General features: G+C 45.8%; 1 protein-coding gene across 5 annotated transcripts; it reads right to left on the bottom strand.

Annotated features, from left to right (window-relative positions):
- Positions 1-1,098: 1,098 nt before the first annotated feature.
- DNAL4 (dynein axonemal light chain 4) lies at positions 1,099-13,050 on the bottom strand. 5 transcript variants are annotated; one of them, XR_008308046.1, is made up of 7 exons: positions 12,955-13,050; positions 11,452-11,736; positions 10,172-10,233; positions 6,036-6,221; positions 3,798-4,027; positions 3,151-3,234; positions 2,073-2,127 (listed from the first exon to the last, which is right to left on the bottom strand). XR_008308046.1 is itself a non-coding variant. In XM_053253230.1 (5 exons), the coding sequence occupies exons 3-5, from the start codon at positions 6,105-6,107 to the stop codon at positions 1,963-1,965; spliced, it is 321 nt and encodes a 106-aa protein (XP_053109205.1). In that variant the 5' UTR covers positions 6,108-6,224; positions 10,172-10,233; positions 11,452-11,626; the 3' UTR covers positions 1,099-1,962. The 5 variants fall into 5 exon arrangements, 4 of the variants coding, with proteins under 4 accessions (XP_053109205.1, XP_053109203.1, XP_053109206.1 ...); XM_053253230.1 differs by lacking the exons at positions 3,798-4,027; positions 12,955-13,050 and having other exon boundaries at positions 1,099-2,127; positions 6,036-6,224; positions 11,452-11,626; XM_053253228.1 differs by lacking the exons at positions 3,798-4,027; positions 12,955-13,050 and having other exon boundaries at positions 1,099-2,127; positions 11,452-11,624.
- Between the last annotated feature and the right edge of the window lie 2,701 nt (positions 13,051-15,751).

Raw genomic sequence — 15,751 nt, 5'->3', positions numbered from 1 at the left:
GATTGTGTGAATCTGCAGCTGACAAGCTTAATACTTGTCTACTGATGCAAACTGGCTTTAAAATACAGATATTTTGACAGAAGAGACCAGTGCAAAATAAAGGATGGGGAAACAACAAAAGAACATCCAATTAAATCCCCTGCTGCAAGGTAGAAAAAAAATCCATGCACCAGCTCCTCACAATTCAACATATGCAATCAGAAACACAGCAGTCCACAAGTAGACAGCAGGTATATTACAAATATCTCCAGATTACTCAGATAACATCTTTTTGCAAAAAGGAACAATATGACACCTAGATGGAAAATGGGTCTGGATGAAAAGCTAACTGGGAACCCTACATACACCACCTCTAGTTCTATTAAAGAGAGATGAGGTATAAATCAATCTCTCTCACACACTCTCTCTCTCTCTCTCCCCTCTTCTAGGATCACTGGCTATTCGTATCTAGGCAGAAATTCTTTATTGAACCTCAAATGTGCAGGGCCAGCCCCAGGGTTTTTGGCACCCTAGGAAAGGTGGACTTTCCCTTCTCTGCAGCTGAGAAGTGCAGAGTCTCTGCTTCAATTTGAGCTGCGCAGGCTACTCATTCACAGGGATAGGAGAGAGTTCAGGATGGGAGAGAAAACAAAGCAAGGCAAGGTTGTCTTTGCGCTCGGTCTCCCTCACCCACTGCACCCCCCACTCCCCCTACAGGGAGGAAAGCTAATGGGCACTCCCAGCAAATCCAACATGTTAGTGGAGAGGAAAAAGAAAAGCACCCGCCCCCAAGAACTGACATCCTAGGCAACCACCTAGGTCTGCCTAGTGGATGGGCTGACTCTGTAAATATGATATGATAACCAGTCAGACCCTGGGCATGGCCCAAACCAATTGAGTTTCCAATGAAACATCGCACTAGGTGGACATCTATGCTATCCAAGAATCCCCAGTGCCCCAAAGGAAAAACAGAAGAGAAGATATGAAGGAATCACACACACCTCTCCCTAAACCCCTCTGGACACAGCTAAAGCACCAAATGGAACTAACAAGACATCCTTCAGAACTTATCATGACACACACCCAACAACATATACAATGGACCCAAGACACAGGCCATGAGTTTTCAAAAACTGTTTTAATGTAAAAAGTAAGTCCCCTTCACACTCCAAATTCAAATAAGCCATATACAAAATACAATTAGGAACATTTCATTTCAATAATCAACCCCTTTGTGACAGCATTATTAGACTCTACAAAATGGAAGTACAATCGTACTTAAAGTTTGAGAAACTGGCTGTTCAGATGGAACTTCTTCCCACTGCCAGACTCTAAACAAGATACAACATATTGGCATCATGACACTCCCACCCCACCCCACATGCTATGTAAAATAATCTTATTTGTGTGCCATACGCTTTACAAGCTATATCAGTGCTCTGTAGGTGTAGTGAGGAGGTGGGAGGGCAATTATCCTAGCAACCATCCACTGGGTCAAGTTTTTCAAGCTGGCGCACACACTTCTCACAGCCAGGCAGCTGTCATTTGGGCAGAGAGATATCAGCTGCCTTTTTCTGGTCTTCTCCCAGAAAGTGGGAGGGATTGAAGGACAGCAAGGAGAAGGCAGCAGTGAGGTTGGACTAATACTCCTCTCTCTCCCTCACCACCTGTGATGTATGGCTTCATAAACTGTGTCCCATAAGATCATCCCCCCCCCATCCCTCTTGCACAATCCCACCTCTAAGCAAAAAAGCCACATTGGTAAAATCAGAGTCAGACACCCTATGAGCTGGATTAAGTAGCTCAACAGATTTACACACATACACACTCTAAATATTTTCCATAAAACTGGTATATAAATAAGAAAGAGGCCCAATATTTTATTATTAAAAATAAAACTGCCCTTTAAATTGTATAAAAACCAATTAAAAGTCTGGAAAAAAATTTCCTGGATTTGGTGAGCTTGGATACAGAGAGAGGATGTCAGGAACACTTCCAAACACAAACAGCTAGGCTGCCTCCAAAGAACATGTAGAGCAGGTTCTTCACTTCATGTGTGATTTCAAACCCAAAGCCTTCACCAATCACTACATGCCAGGAGGAGCCAAACTTCTTGTCCATTGTCTCTTTGATCATCTTGGCAGCACTCTGAAGGGTGGGGGAAAATGAAGATCCAACAGGAAAGGGAAAGGGAAAGTGGTGGGGGGCGGGGGGAAGGAAGGAACAATAAGTTAGGAAAATGGAATGTATCTGTATGTCATGTGCTCCTGTTCAGGAGAATGTGTAATAAGACCAATACATGGGAGAAAAGATACAAGCTATGAGGCTACTTCACATGATTGCTTTTAGGGTAGGAGGAATGCCTCGGCAAGGGCAGGAGAGCCAGGTGCACTCCTGATGAGCAGTTGTGAGAACTGCAAACATTAAGGGGGGAGGAGGAGAGTGTGACTGTATGCCAGGAGGGAGCTGGGTCAGACCGCTTTTCCTCCTGGAGACGGAATCTGGGTAGGGCATGTGTGTCCCTTAATGTTTGCAACTCTCATGATTGTCAGCAGGGAGTGCACGCAGCTCTCCAACCCTGGCTGGGTGCTCCTCCTACCCTAGTGACCATCATGTGAACTAATGACATTTTTCAGGTGCAAATATATGAAAGCCCAATAGAAAAAATAAAGAATCACTAGCTGGGCCGGGCACAGAGCATCTGTGCCTCTAGCTCTCCGCCACCATTTTATTTCCCCACCTGCCTACTGCCGCCTTCTTCTATGACCGACCACTGTCACCGTTTTGTCCCCCTGCTCCTCGTTTTGTTTCCCACCTCACCCGCAAGCCTGTCTGCCAGCACCGCTGCTTTCCTCTCCCCCTGCCGGTAGCTTGCTCGCAAACTCACAAGAGCTGCCACGCATGAGATTAGTGGCGGGTACACCTTAGAGACAGACAGACATGCCTAAATTCTGCTCCCAGTCCTGATAGTTTAATTCAGGTATTCAAGGAGTTAATGGAGAGATGCTGAAAAAGAGAATCATGCTCCTCTCCTTTAAATGGAAACATTCTGCCTCAGTGAAGAATAGTCTGGGAGCCCCATGTGCGCTGCCTGTGGTGATGGAAGAACATAAACAGAAAAACAAATAAAAATGGGTCATCAAGCACACACTTTTGAGGGCTGGTTGATACCTCATTGTTGGTAGCATATTTCTCACATGCAGTGACACACAACTCCATGGCCTCTACTCGCATTTCCTCCGGCATGTCTGTGTGCTGGAAAAAAACAGGGGCGGGGGGAAAGGGCACTGACAACCAGAAAACCAGAATAGGAGAGGCATGCAGATATTCAGTCCCATCCGCTAGCAGGTGGCCAACCCTACCACCACCTCTCTTTATGCTTGGGTGGGAGTGGGGGAGAGAGAGAGCAGGCATCTAGCACAACCTTCAGGAGTTTCTGCACTGCCAACTTCCTCCACCATCTAGCAGATTATTTAGGCAATGGAAGGTAATTGGGAGGACCCCCAACCATCTCGTGTTAGTAGAAGAGACATCCCCAGGGCAATACATCTCTCCAAGCCAGATGTAGTAACGAAGTTCAATGGATTCCTGCTCTTCTCCCCAGCCCATCCTTCCTCGGAGGAGGATCAGAAGCAACAATAGGAATTAGAAAACCCAATTTTCTGTTTTCCTCACTAAGAACTGTGGCATCTGTTGCAGGATTTGAATTTTTAAAGCAGCAAATCTTGTTAAAATAAATACATTTCTAGCTATTGCACTTAAAAAATACAGACAGTATCTCCTAAGGACTGAGAAATGGGGGCAGACAGATAGCTCACAATTAGTGGGGCCCTGAGTAGGACCACAGGGTGGAGTGAGATGGAGGAGGGAAGCAGAGCACGACTGGATGCAGGCTGGATTCCTTCCAGGCTCCTTCATTTTGGGAACTTAAAAACATCTGCTGCAAGCAGTAGAGTCTTCTGAACAGCGGTTGTCTCAATGTTGCGGAACAACCTCCCTCAGGAGATGCATTTATATCCTGAGTTTCAGTCATTTATGTAAGGCCCATCTGTTTATAGAAACCTTTGGTTAGATGGCTGCTGATGGTTTTGTATTGTGCTGCTTGCATTAAGGACAGTAATTGTACTTTAGGGTTGCTTTTATGATTTGTTTGTGAATGATGTTGTAAGCTGCCTTGAGCATTGGGGAGAGTAGAGTAGGAATAGTTACAATTAATAAAGCATTTGGGATTGCTAATGTGGGGCCAAAGGTAATTCCACTTATGAACAGCATGTGTATACATCTCAGGGTCTATGTGCGTATGTGACTAGCTGGCAGGGTGCTGGGCAAATTCTCTTTGCACTTGATTTTGGGAGTCCCAGTTTTCACTGCTTAATTATGTAGAGGACCAGGCAAGGCTTTCCAGCCTTGGACTGCCAGATGTCCTTGGACTACAGCTCCCATCATCCCCAGCCACAATGACCTTTGTGGATGGGGATGATGGGAGCTGTAGTCCAAGGACATCTGGCAGTCCAAGGCTGGGAGCCCCTGGCCTAAGGAACAGACGAACACTTATTAGTTCCTTTCAATATGGCTAATGTTAGAAGTTTGGTTCCTGAAAGCAAAGCAGGTGTTGTGTGAAGAGACTCACAGACATAAAGCATGAGAGAGCCCCGACCTCAGGAAGCTTTCAAATGCAAGGACCTGGATTAGAGCCAAGAAGGATCATTCCATCTTTGGAGGAGGCCAATTGGTTTCAAACCACTCTACCTTTCTCTGTCACATGCCATCAAATGTTCCATTACATATATCTACTAGTTCTATTGATTTCTTTCTGGTGATCTTGCATTCTGTAACGCACTAAACCAAGAGAGAGAACTTTCCTTCCTCTACATCCTTCAGATGTTCCTTCCGTCCCTCTTGATGCTCTTCCTACACCCAGCCACTTGTGTTCAATTGCCCACATTCTCACATCTGTTAGTCATGGACTTCTGCTGCCTACAGTACCTAGTTATATTTCCAGCTCTTCTTCAGCATCACACTCCTCCTTCTCTTTGCCTCTTCCAATTTGCTACCATGTCTTCATGTGCATTATGAAGGTCCTGGGTACAAGTCTCTGTCAGTGTTCCCTCTAACAGGGATTCCCAGATGTTGACTAAAACTCCCAGAATCCCCAGCTGCAATGGCTTTTAGTTGGGGATTATGGAAGTTGTAGTCAACAACATCTGGGAATCCCTGTTAGAGGGAACAGTGGTCTCTGTGTACCTTTCTCATCTTGCACATGACTCTCTTGCTAATTTACATTCCAAGTCTTTCCTTGCTGTCACAAGCTAGGCCAAGGGCTGTTACACATTTAATCTCTTCCTGACATAGAGAGTCGTATCCATGCCAGATAAACAAAGCCAAAAAACAAGCATGTATTAGGTGATGTGCACACCGGGACACTAGTATGTTTCGGGGCAAGTGTACAAAAGCTGTGAAAATACTGGCTATAAATATTTCTGTGTATCTCTAGAGACATGGTACAAAATACATGGGACTTTGTGAAACAGCCTTGAAAGAGGATGTGCTTGCTGAGTAATGAGCAACAGACAGGATTTACCATTTTGAACAAAACTGGTGTGTGTTATTTTCCACAGATATATTTAGATGCTGACATCCACACTAACACTGCATTGTCAACACAAGGAAGAAGGGGTGGCTTTTTTGCCACTCACCCTTCCCTCTGAAGTCTGCTGTGCATCACAAAAATATGTTCCTGAGGGTTGCACAGCCCTCAGGGACATATTTTTGGTAGGTACAGTGGATTTCAGAGGAAGAGAAGACTGGCAAAAATCACCCTCCCATGCCCCTTGTGCGATGGCGCAGAGTTAGTGCAGATGTCAGAAGTGTTGCTCAAGCACAGCAGTAGCCCAGTTGTATAGTCTCTTTAACCACTATGGTGACCAGGTAACTGCTTTTCCCCATCCAGAACTCCTATATGGATTTAGAGGCAAATTAAAAGGGAATGCAGTAGCACTGAGGTCCCATATTTGCTGATCCAAAAATATATCATACCTCTTTGTTCCCATTCTTACCCTGATCAGTGGGAAGCTGTGAAGTCGCTTATAGTCTGCCTCCTCTTTTTTCCCCTCCCCGGTGTCTGCCATTGTCTGTCCACTGTGACCCCGGGAAGGGGCAGAACAGCCTGGAGGGAACCAGTGAAGTGGAGGCTAGGAACTAGAATTCAAGCCAAACCGTTTTTGCATGAGTAGGATATTTTGCTGCTTTGAGAAAGAAACAAGAACAAAAACAAATAAAAATAGTCCAGTTAAATTACAGAAGGAAATGTTGATGATAACACACAGCTGGAATCTTGAAAGAGAGTTAAAATAAAGAATGTCACTTATATGGCCATGGTTGCATTATGATGTTATAGTCTGGATTACAGTCTTTTTTGCAATTGTTTCTACTTGTTGGGAAAATATGCAAACTTTAAACAGTTATGAAAACTGGAGCTGTGGTAACTGTGATGATCCTGACTGGCTTGGCATAGCTGCTGCCAGTTTAAAATGCACAAATTTCATTTTGGAGTTTCAAAAACAAACCAACAAACCTAAAGTGACTATTTATACATTATCCAGTGGTAACACATCAAGAGATTCTACACAGTGCTTCATACTAGGGATGTGCAGAACGTTTCACAGTTGGAACATTATGACTTGAAATGGACCGTTTCAAGTGTTTCGAACTCAAAACAGAATGCCCTTCAAATGAAGGACCTGTTTTGAGCTTGGAATGGAATTACCCCGTTCCGAGTTGGAATGTTTCTAGTGTTCCGAGGGCCATTTTGGAGGGCTGTTTCCCCCTTACTGATTGGTTTTTTGGAACTGGCTTCTGATAGGCTTGCAACCTCCTTGCTTCTTAGTTGGCTTGTTATACAACTCAAGTGTTGTCATGGGCAACTGTGCCCCCATTAGCTGGGGGCAGGGAGGGAGGGGGAAGATATTTGGAGGAAATTTCAAAATGTACTCAAAGGGACTAGGAGGCAGAGAGAGCCCTTATAGTCTCTTGAAGAGGATACATCAGGAGAGGAGGTAGGCTTGATTTTGTGGTTTTCTTTTCTCAGCACTGAGTAGAATATGCTGTTTTATTGCTGCCATAACTATTTGGTTTTGAGGCTATTCTCACAATGGGGGGAAACCGGGCTAGAGGAACCCAGTCCGGTTTCCCCCCATTGTGAGAACCAATGGGCTCATCCGCGAGCCCAGTGTTTCTCTGGCGGCTAGTCCACCAAAGTAGCCCTCCTCTTAACCCTGTTTCCCCGATTGTGAGTCGCCACAGCGCGTATCCACGCTGTGGTGACTTGTGAGGAGACCTCCGTCGGGAGGCTAAAACAAGCCTTCCAGTCTCAGGGGTCTCCCCAGGATGGCCTGCGCACTTGCACAGTTCCTACTGGCTCTGTAATTCGGCTGCCCAGCTACAAGCGGCTGCTCATCTGCAGGGAGAGCAGGCTAAGCCCGCTCTCCTCACAGAGCCCGGTAAGGCTCTCCACACTACTTGTGTGGAGAGCCTCTTTGCTGGATCTCAGATTGACAAAGGCAGAACTTGGGCGCCTGCCTTCCTTGAATTGTGATTGGGTTTGTTTATGAGAGACTGTTCTGGTGAGAAATGGACAGTGGCAGCGCTCTCTCTCTCTCTCTCTCTCTAATATTGCTTGGTGATTGCTGTGATGGGCTCCATTTCTGGCCTTGAGACTAACTTGTGCTTCACTGTCTCCTCTTCAATCTGCATTGCAAGTTATACTCAGTCAAAAATGTGGCTGAATTTGCTCTAGTTGAGCTTATGGCTATGCTAGCTGCTAAGTAAGGGTGCTGCTGTGGCAGCTGTTGTGATGCTAGGAAGTAACGTATTAAGAGTCATCAGCACAGGCACTGTGGCTGGCAGTGGTTTCTGGGTCAGTAATTCTTTTTTTGCCTATGTTTAAAATGCATGTTCTGTGTTGGGAGGGTCGGGTTCCCTTTTAATTGCAACACAAAACTGTTCCAGCCATAGGGAACAATGGGGAACTTGAAACACCCCGTTGTTCCCCATGGGTAGCTCCTAGGAGAGGAGAGCTGGTCTTGTGGTAGCAAGCATGACTTGTCCCCGTAGCTAAGCAGGGTCTGCCCTGGTTGCATATGAATGGGAGACTTGATGTGTGAGCACTGCAAGATATTCCCCTCAGGGGATGAAGCCGCTCTGGGAAGAGCTGAAGGTTTCAAGTTCCTTCCCTGGCTTCTCCAAGACAGGGCTGAGAGAGATTCCTGCCTGCAACCTTGGAGAAGCCACTGCCAGTCTGTGAAGACAATACTGAGTTAGATAGACCAATGGTCTGACTCAGTATATAGCAGTTTCCTATGTTCCTAAATTGGGTTGTGTGGTAGGGCATGATGGGTGCTACCTACCACAGAACCCAAGAAAGAAATGAGCAAGTGGGCAATTTTTATTTTTTTTTAACTTTCCCCCCAAACCCCCATAGGATTCTATAGGGGTTTGGGGGAAAGGTTAAAAAATTTGTTTTAATTGCCCGCTTGACTATTTCTTTTGTGGGTTGGGTGGTAGGTAGCACCCATCATGCCTTAACACACAACCACTTTGGTTTTCCTAGGAGTGGGGAACAATGGAGTGTTTCAAGTTCCCCATTGTTCCCTATGGCCAGAACACTCAAAACATTTTGGTCATCTGCATTTTGTTTCAAGGGGAACAATGGAGTGTTTCAAGTTCCCCATTGTTCCCTATGGCCAGAACACTCAAAACATTTCGGTAATCTCCACTTCGTTTCAAGCTCGAAACGAAACGCAAAATCCGTTTTGTGCACATCCGTACTGCATACTAAAGTATAATATATCTACAATGCATAAAGCTCCATTTTTAAAAAATCCCAAACCTACCCCCCAGTACATCACAAATTCACACAACAACATTACCACATCATTTACTGTATCTAAAATTGTAAGATAATGGGTGCAGTTGCTTACACAGAGCTACAATGGAATGGAACTACAGAGAATAGCCACAATGAATCTGGATGATCAGGAGTTTCAAACTGAAGTCTCGATAATGAAACCAAGTTATTTATGTAAAATTATTTACAAACTGTGAGGCTCACAAAAAGCAATCTTATTTGGATTGTGGTTTTTACCAAGCAAACTATATCTTCAGCTAGTTGAAACTTCTGAACATTTGATACAAACCGCAAGAATAAAACTAGGTAGTTGCCACAGATGGGCCTTAAAATGATAGACCCATAGACTATTAAAGCCTCATGCTGTCTTCTCAGAAGACAAAAAATAGGTGCCTATAACAATGATCTTGCAAACTGTTAAACAAGAAGTGCTATTATCAGTTATTCTCTGGGCACATCTGTGAGAGAGTTTCTTAGTCTTCTATTAGTAATTATGCTAGTGGATGTACTAGAAAAGTGGTTTATAAGCTAGATTGCCTTCTACATTTTTTCACAAGCTCTACTGTTCTAGTTCTCTCCTGCCAGCCTTTCAACGGAAACGACGATACAATGAATATTTATATACTGCTTTTCAACAAAAGTTCCCAAAGCGGGAACTATTTCTATACGTGATGAAGTAAAGAGCACTCTGCGTAACATTCAAATCATTTCTCTAGCTCACCCGCCTAGAATGACGTCTTTTACACAATAGTCATTAATGTTTTACAGAGATGCACAAAACACCTCCAACAGTCCATCAACTGTGAAATACTACACTGGCACATGCAAAGCGATAGGAAACAAGTAGGGGTTCATTGTTTTTTCCAGTGTGACAGTGTGGCCTGTGGCAGTTATGGGCAACTGGACCAGCCTCCCATTACTGTGTAATTTTACTGTATTTTTGACCAGCCAAAGAACTTTCTGTTTGTACGGATCCAATTATTTATCCAATAATATTTTCTCAATTGAGTCAACTAATACCACCAGTATTCTTGAATGATGTCAGAATTTAGAACTGTCACCAGCAACGAACAATATGATATCGTTTGGGATTTTTTAAACAATGATCAAACCTGTCACTTGAGTATATGGTATTTGTATATACTTTGATTTTGCAATTTTATATTAAAATATATTGTTTTATGTTTTTAAAACTTTTTATTTCACTACACAATAAGTGTGCCTGTCTTGAGACATTCTATGGTAGCTGATCACGTGAACAAGCACAAAAACAAGGTAACTACTGACCATAGCAACACATCGCTTGGGTTCCCATGGGCAGCAGTTAAGCCAGGAGGAACATGTAGCATCTGAACAAAGCCAAAACAAGAGTAGTTATTTTGAGTCTGAAATGCCAACAAAGTTGCTCAGAGGAAGAGATAATCAATGCAAAATTTGCAAAAAGCATGGTCAGTGCCTTGCCACAACTGGGAAGGAAGCCACATTACTCTTAATGTGCAGTATCCAAAGGGTGGATTTGGACATCTGGAAACCACAAAGTAGCCATGTGATCCTCATAACTTTCAACCATGCATTTAGGCCCAGCATTACTCCCCTTCTGCAGCTGCTTGGATGTCATGGAAAACAGATGGGTGGTAATGCTGTGCTTGACAGCATGACTAAGGTCTCACTTCCCACCACCCACAGCTACTGGTGTCTGCATCTACCCCAAATGTGCAATCCACATCCTGTCAAAGCAGTGTGAAATGCTTCATTGGTTTAAACAATTCTGGATCACCCTCTTATCCTAGAATCATACCCAAATATGAACACTTTCAGTAAGTCCCATCTACCCCACACAGACATGAGTGGGAGGATAAAATCCCCAAGGTAGCTAGGAAATAACGCCCAACAACCTGTCACTTCTAAGAATGTACATGTCTTAACCTAGAAGTCCTTCCCCTAATCTCAGATGGACCAGAGGTAGCCGGGGCTACTCAGGGCTGAGGGAATGCCCTCTGCAATATGTTCAAAGGCATCCCCTGATTTACAAGGCATTCCAAGGCGAATGGTGCTGGAAACAGTCGCTGGGGCAAAACCCCAATTCCAACCCAGTCCTGAAAAGAGACATTTTGGTGTCTGACTCAGAAAGCCTAGAGCAGAGTCCACCTCGAGGGTGTTAAAAACATGACAATAAGCTGGGATAACGGACAGTTTGCTCCGCTTGGTTACCCCACAACGAAGGCGACCTCTCAAGAGGCGACACAGCGTAGCACTTGAGGGGGCGACGGTTGCAGGGAGGCTCACAGCCAGCCTTTCCGCCAAGGCAAAAGGGAAACTCCGCGCGCTGTTTGAGGCAGGAGCGCGTCAATCAGATCCGCCGAGCGGGGCGGACGGGCTGGGAGGGTGCTGGGCATGGCGGGGTCCCCCCAAGGGCAAGGCTGGTCCCTAGCCGGGGAGAGGAAGGGACGGAGAGGAGCAGTTCTGGGCTATCTGGCAGGCTTGGCACTCGCAGTACGGAAAAGGGGAGGGGAGACACAGCGGCTCTTCCCGCGAAGCCCGAAAGAGACGCTTGATCCCTCGCTCACCTGCGTCACCTCGACCCCGAGCCCCAAATACCAGCTTCCCTGTGGTTGTTAAGGAGAGAAACGTGCTTGTCTTAGCAACCGACGCCGGAAGGCCCGCCTTTCTCTTTTCTCATAGGACACGCTGCGAAGGGCGGGACTCAGTTGATGGGCCTAGAGCGTTGTCGGTAATGTCGAAAGGTCCTTCGGGCTTCTCAGCAGCCGGATTGGTTGCTTGTGGTTGTAGGTGTCTATTCGCTGCCTGATGCGGTCTGTAGTGGGATGAGGGGCGAGAGGTGGGAAGCAGCCCTGACAAGAGAAGTTTTTGAGGAGACAGTAGTGGGATGTGAATGCGAAGAACTAGTAGCAGTATCATCAACAGGCATTTTCTAGCTGGGTCATCATGTGCATGCTAAAATAGAGCAAAGATTGGAGATATGGTATCACCATTGTGTGTGTTTGTGTATATATGTGTATGTTATATATATCTATATAATTAATTCTCCAAGACGTGCTGCGTGGGGATGCGTTGTGGGTGGAGAGAGAGCCGTGGGGGGGGGGAGAGAGAGCGAGCGAGCGAGCCGTGGGGGGGGAGGGAGGAGAGCGAGCGAGCCGTGGGGGGGGGAGGAGAGCGAGCAAGTGAGCCGTGGGAGGGGAGGGAGGAGAGCGAGCGAGCGAGTGAGCCGTGGGAGGGGAGGGAGGAGAGCGAGCGAGCGAGTGAGCCGTGGGGGGGGAGGGAGGAGAGCGAGCGAGCCGTGGGGGGGGAGGGAGGAGAGCGAGCGAGCGAGCTGTGGGGGGGGAGGGAGGAGAGCGAGCGAGCGAGCTGGGGGGGGGAAGGGAGGAGAGCGAGCGAGCGAGCGAGCCGTGGGGGGGATGCCACAGGCTCAGTGCACTACCTCACAGATGCTCTGTGTAGGATCATCTAGTTCTCATAAATGTGTTAGAATCCAGGTTCTCCATGCAAGATATAAGCTTTTTAGCACTCTTCTGTGCAAATATATAAAAGAATTGCATAGTGCAGCATCAGGGGCGTAACTACCATTAGGCAAGGGGAGGCAGTCGTCTTGGGGCCCCACTGCCTTGAGGGGCCCCCCAGAGGCACATCACATGACTCCCCGCCCACCCGTGTTGCACCCCCTATGAATTATGTTGCGTCTCTTGGAGATCGGCAGGAGCAGAGAGTAAAAGAAACTCAATTCAATGTGAACTAAGTATTCACCGTATTCATAATGGGGATGTGAGTGTGAGTGCACTATATATTGTGAAGTGTGTTTGTGTGTGTATATCAGCGGGGGCCCATTTTAAAATCTTGTCTCTGGGCCCCCTCCACGCCCCTGTGTAGCATTAATTTCAGCACCATAGTAATAGCTGCTAATGTGGTCAGCAAGCAAGGTTGTGAATGGGAGAATGCACAGGATGACTGGAGAGAGGATGTTTTCTCATTTTTCTACCATTTTGTGGGTGGTGTGCTATGTAGCACACTACAGAGTTCTGACTGAATATTTCACCCTCTACCCTATCACGAACCTGTAGCAGGGGCATGTAGGGGAAGAGGCATTATTTCTTCGGTGTGCCTTCCCAGTTTGTCTAGGATGATGGATGGCTGCTTCCCTCCTCTGGCAGTTCCTTTGAGAAAACTGAGTGGAACATGGATTAGGCTGAGCTTTTGCTGCAAGAGAACAGATTCGAGGGCATCACACTCTTTAAATTGATAAGGTTGTTCACATGACTGACAGTTGAGTGGGAGGAGCGCCCAGTCCGGCTCCAAGCCCCATGCATGTGCCTGGGAAATGGTCATGTGTTGGCAAAAATTGGGTTGCAAGGCGGGTGAAGTGATCAACTGCTAGCCCCAATCAGGTAGGACAGTGGGAGCCAGGATGGAGGAAAAACACATCTCGTGCTTCCTATCCAGACTGCAGCTAGCACATGGTCATTTCCCCCTACTACCTTGATTTTTGTTTTTTGAAACACAACCGTTTCTCAGGAGCTCACACAGGGCTGGGAGATTGGCTGAATGCTCCTCCTCCCAGCTTTTACTTGTGAGAATCAACCCAATGAGTGGCATGACTTGGGGTGTTGTGAGAAAATAGGGTAGTTTCACACACAATGCAGCACCAGACCTTTGTAGGAGCTCCCGTAGCCCCAGGAGCATGTGCTCCCCCTCCTATCTCTGGGCGCATGCTTACTACATTTGTAGGTCACAAAATGCCGAGATTGGTCACAATGTCTGAAACCACTGGCTTCTGCTTATCCTAACCTACTTGCTGCAGGAAACCCGAGATCTGAAACTGAGATCTGAAGTTAGTTTCAGATCTTGGGTTCTCCGTAGCAATTAGGTTAGGCTAAGCAGAGATTTGTCGCGATGTCTGAATCTGAACCCACCAATCTCAGCATGTCCTAACCTACAAATGCAGTAGATATGTGTAGAGGGATGGGAGGGGAAGCACATGCTTTGGGGGCTCATATGAACCTTGGTGTCGCATTGTGGGAACCCTCACCCATAATACAGAAGGAAGCTAAGACTGGAGGCCCCCAATCCACCCCACACAAACTGATATGAGAGTTTTGAACAAAAGGATAGTTTTGAGGCTCTGGTACAGAGAGTTATATAGGGCTAGTGGGCTATATTGTCATATAAAGCTGCCGTATACCGAGCGAGACAGTTGACGCATCTAAGTCGGTGCTCTCTACGCTTACTGGCAGTGGCTCTCCAGAGTTTCAGACAAGGGTCTTTCCCAGCCTTACCCAGAGATGCCAGGGATTGAACCTGGGACCTGCTGCATGTAAAACATGCACTCTGTCACGGAACCATCACCCAGTAACATGTTGTGCAGATTTCAATTATGTAAATGCTAATGGATTCAAAATGTGGCCATGCATCTGTTACCTACAGTATATTTGGCTATTTATTGTCTTGGTTTTCTCTTAAACTTGTATTTTATTTATAGCAGTTTGTCTCTGTTATTTTAATGAAGAGAACATTAAGTTTCCAGTTGCTACATTACTTTTTTTTTTTTTTGGGTCTCCCATGACCTCTTGAACTATGTCCTGTTTCTCAGATTCTTTTTTTGATCACTCTTATAAGTACTTTCTTTTTTCATCCCTAAATAGATTCCATGTGGAGTTCAACGTTTTTAATTTCCTCTTTCTAGCTTTGGTCTCAACTATCTCGTTTCTAGCCCACCCCCACCCGGCCCGCATATTATTCTTCAGAAATCCTATTAATATTGTTTGCATTGTTAGGCTGACTATGCACCTGTTTTTCTGTGAAGCTTCCCACATCGGTACATATTTAAAGTTTTCCTTTTTGACTGTACCAATTTAATTATATCCTTTATGTTGGACCCTTTGTTTCTCAAGGAAAAATATTTGTGTGATCTCAGTCAATATTTTTTCACTTTATTCTGTCATGAGACAAATAAATCTTTGTGTTGGGAGTCTACCATACTGGGCCTCAGTGAATATATTGAATCCTTGTACTTGAAGGTATAATTTATTCAAAAGAGAGGGGGAGTTGCATTCTGAGAAACCAGGGAGCGGTGTGGATCCAGAAGTAGTCCCAGACTGCGATCCTGTTCCTTTTGGGGAAGTGTGACCCCATCTAGAACAGGTAGGTCAAAATAGTCTCTGGAATTCTGACTCCACACAATAAGTACCTCTGTCTTATCTGGATTCAGCTTCAGTTTATTCTCCCTCATACAGCGCATTACTGCTTCCAGGTAGGCGTTCAGGGAGGATATGTCATCTCCTGAAGTTAAGACGTTGACATGGAGAAATAGATATCGGTGTCATCAGTATACTGATAACACCCCGTTCCAAATCCCCTGATGATCTCTCCCAGCGGTTTCATGTAGATGTTGAAAAGCATTGGAGAGAGTACGGAGCCTTGAGGGACACCATACTTAAGCTCAGATTTTGAAGTGCAACCATCTGGAATCTGTCCGAGAGGTAGGAGCGGAACCACTGTAAAACAGTGCCTCCCACCCCCAACACCTTCAGATGTTCCAGAAGGATACTATGGTTGATAGTATCGAAAACTGCCAAGAGATCCAAAAGGACCAACAGAGTCACACTTCCTCTGTCCATTCCCAACTGAAGATAATCCATCAGGCCGACCAAGGCAGTCTCCACCCCATAGCCCGCCCGGAAGCCAGTTTGAAATGGGTCTAGATAATCAGTTTCCTCCAAGACCACCTGGAGCTGAGAGGCCACCACCCTCTCAATTACCTTGTCCAGCCATGTGAGGTTGGAGACAGGCCTATAGTTGCTCAACTCAGAGATCTAATATAGGCTTCTTTAAAAGAGGTCTAATGATTGCCTCCTT

Source organism: Hemicordylus capensis, chromosome 5 (assembly GCF_027244095.1).
Source record: "Hemicordylus capensis ecotype Gifberg chromosome 5, rHemCap1.1.pri, whole genome shotgun sequence".
NCBI classification, from domain to species: domain Eukaryota; kingdom Metazoa; phylum Chordata; class Lepidosauria; order Squamata; family Cordylidae; genus Hemicordylus; species Hemicordylus capensis.
Note: the sequence above shows the minus strand (reverse complement) of the source record. Positions and strands in the feature narration are given on the sequence as shown.

Coding starts and splice junctions, on each gene's coding strand:
- DNAL4 (XM_053253230.1), bottom strand. CDS start 6,107: ATGGCAGACACCGGGGAGGGGAAAAAAGAGGAGGCAGACTATAAGCGA. Junction 3,235..6,035: donor ACAGCTTCCCACTGATCAGG/GTAAGAATGGGA, acceptor GTTTTTTTCCAG/CACACAGACATGCCGGAGGA. Junction 2,128..3,150: donor AATATGCTACCAACAATGAG/GTATCAACCAGC, acceptor CCCACCCTTCAG/AGTGCTGCCAAGATGATCAA.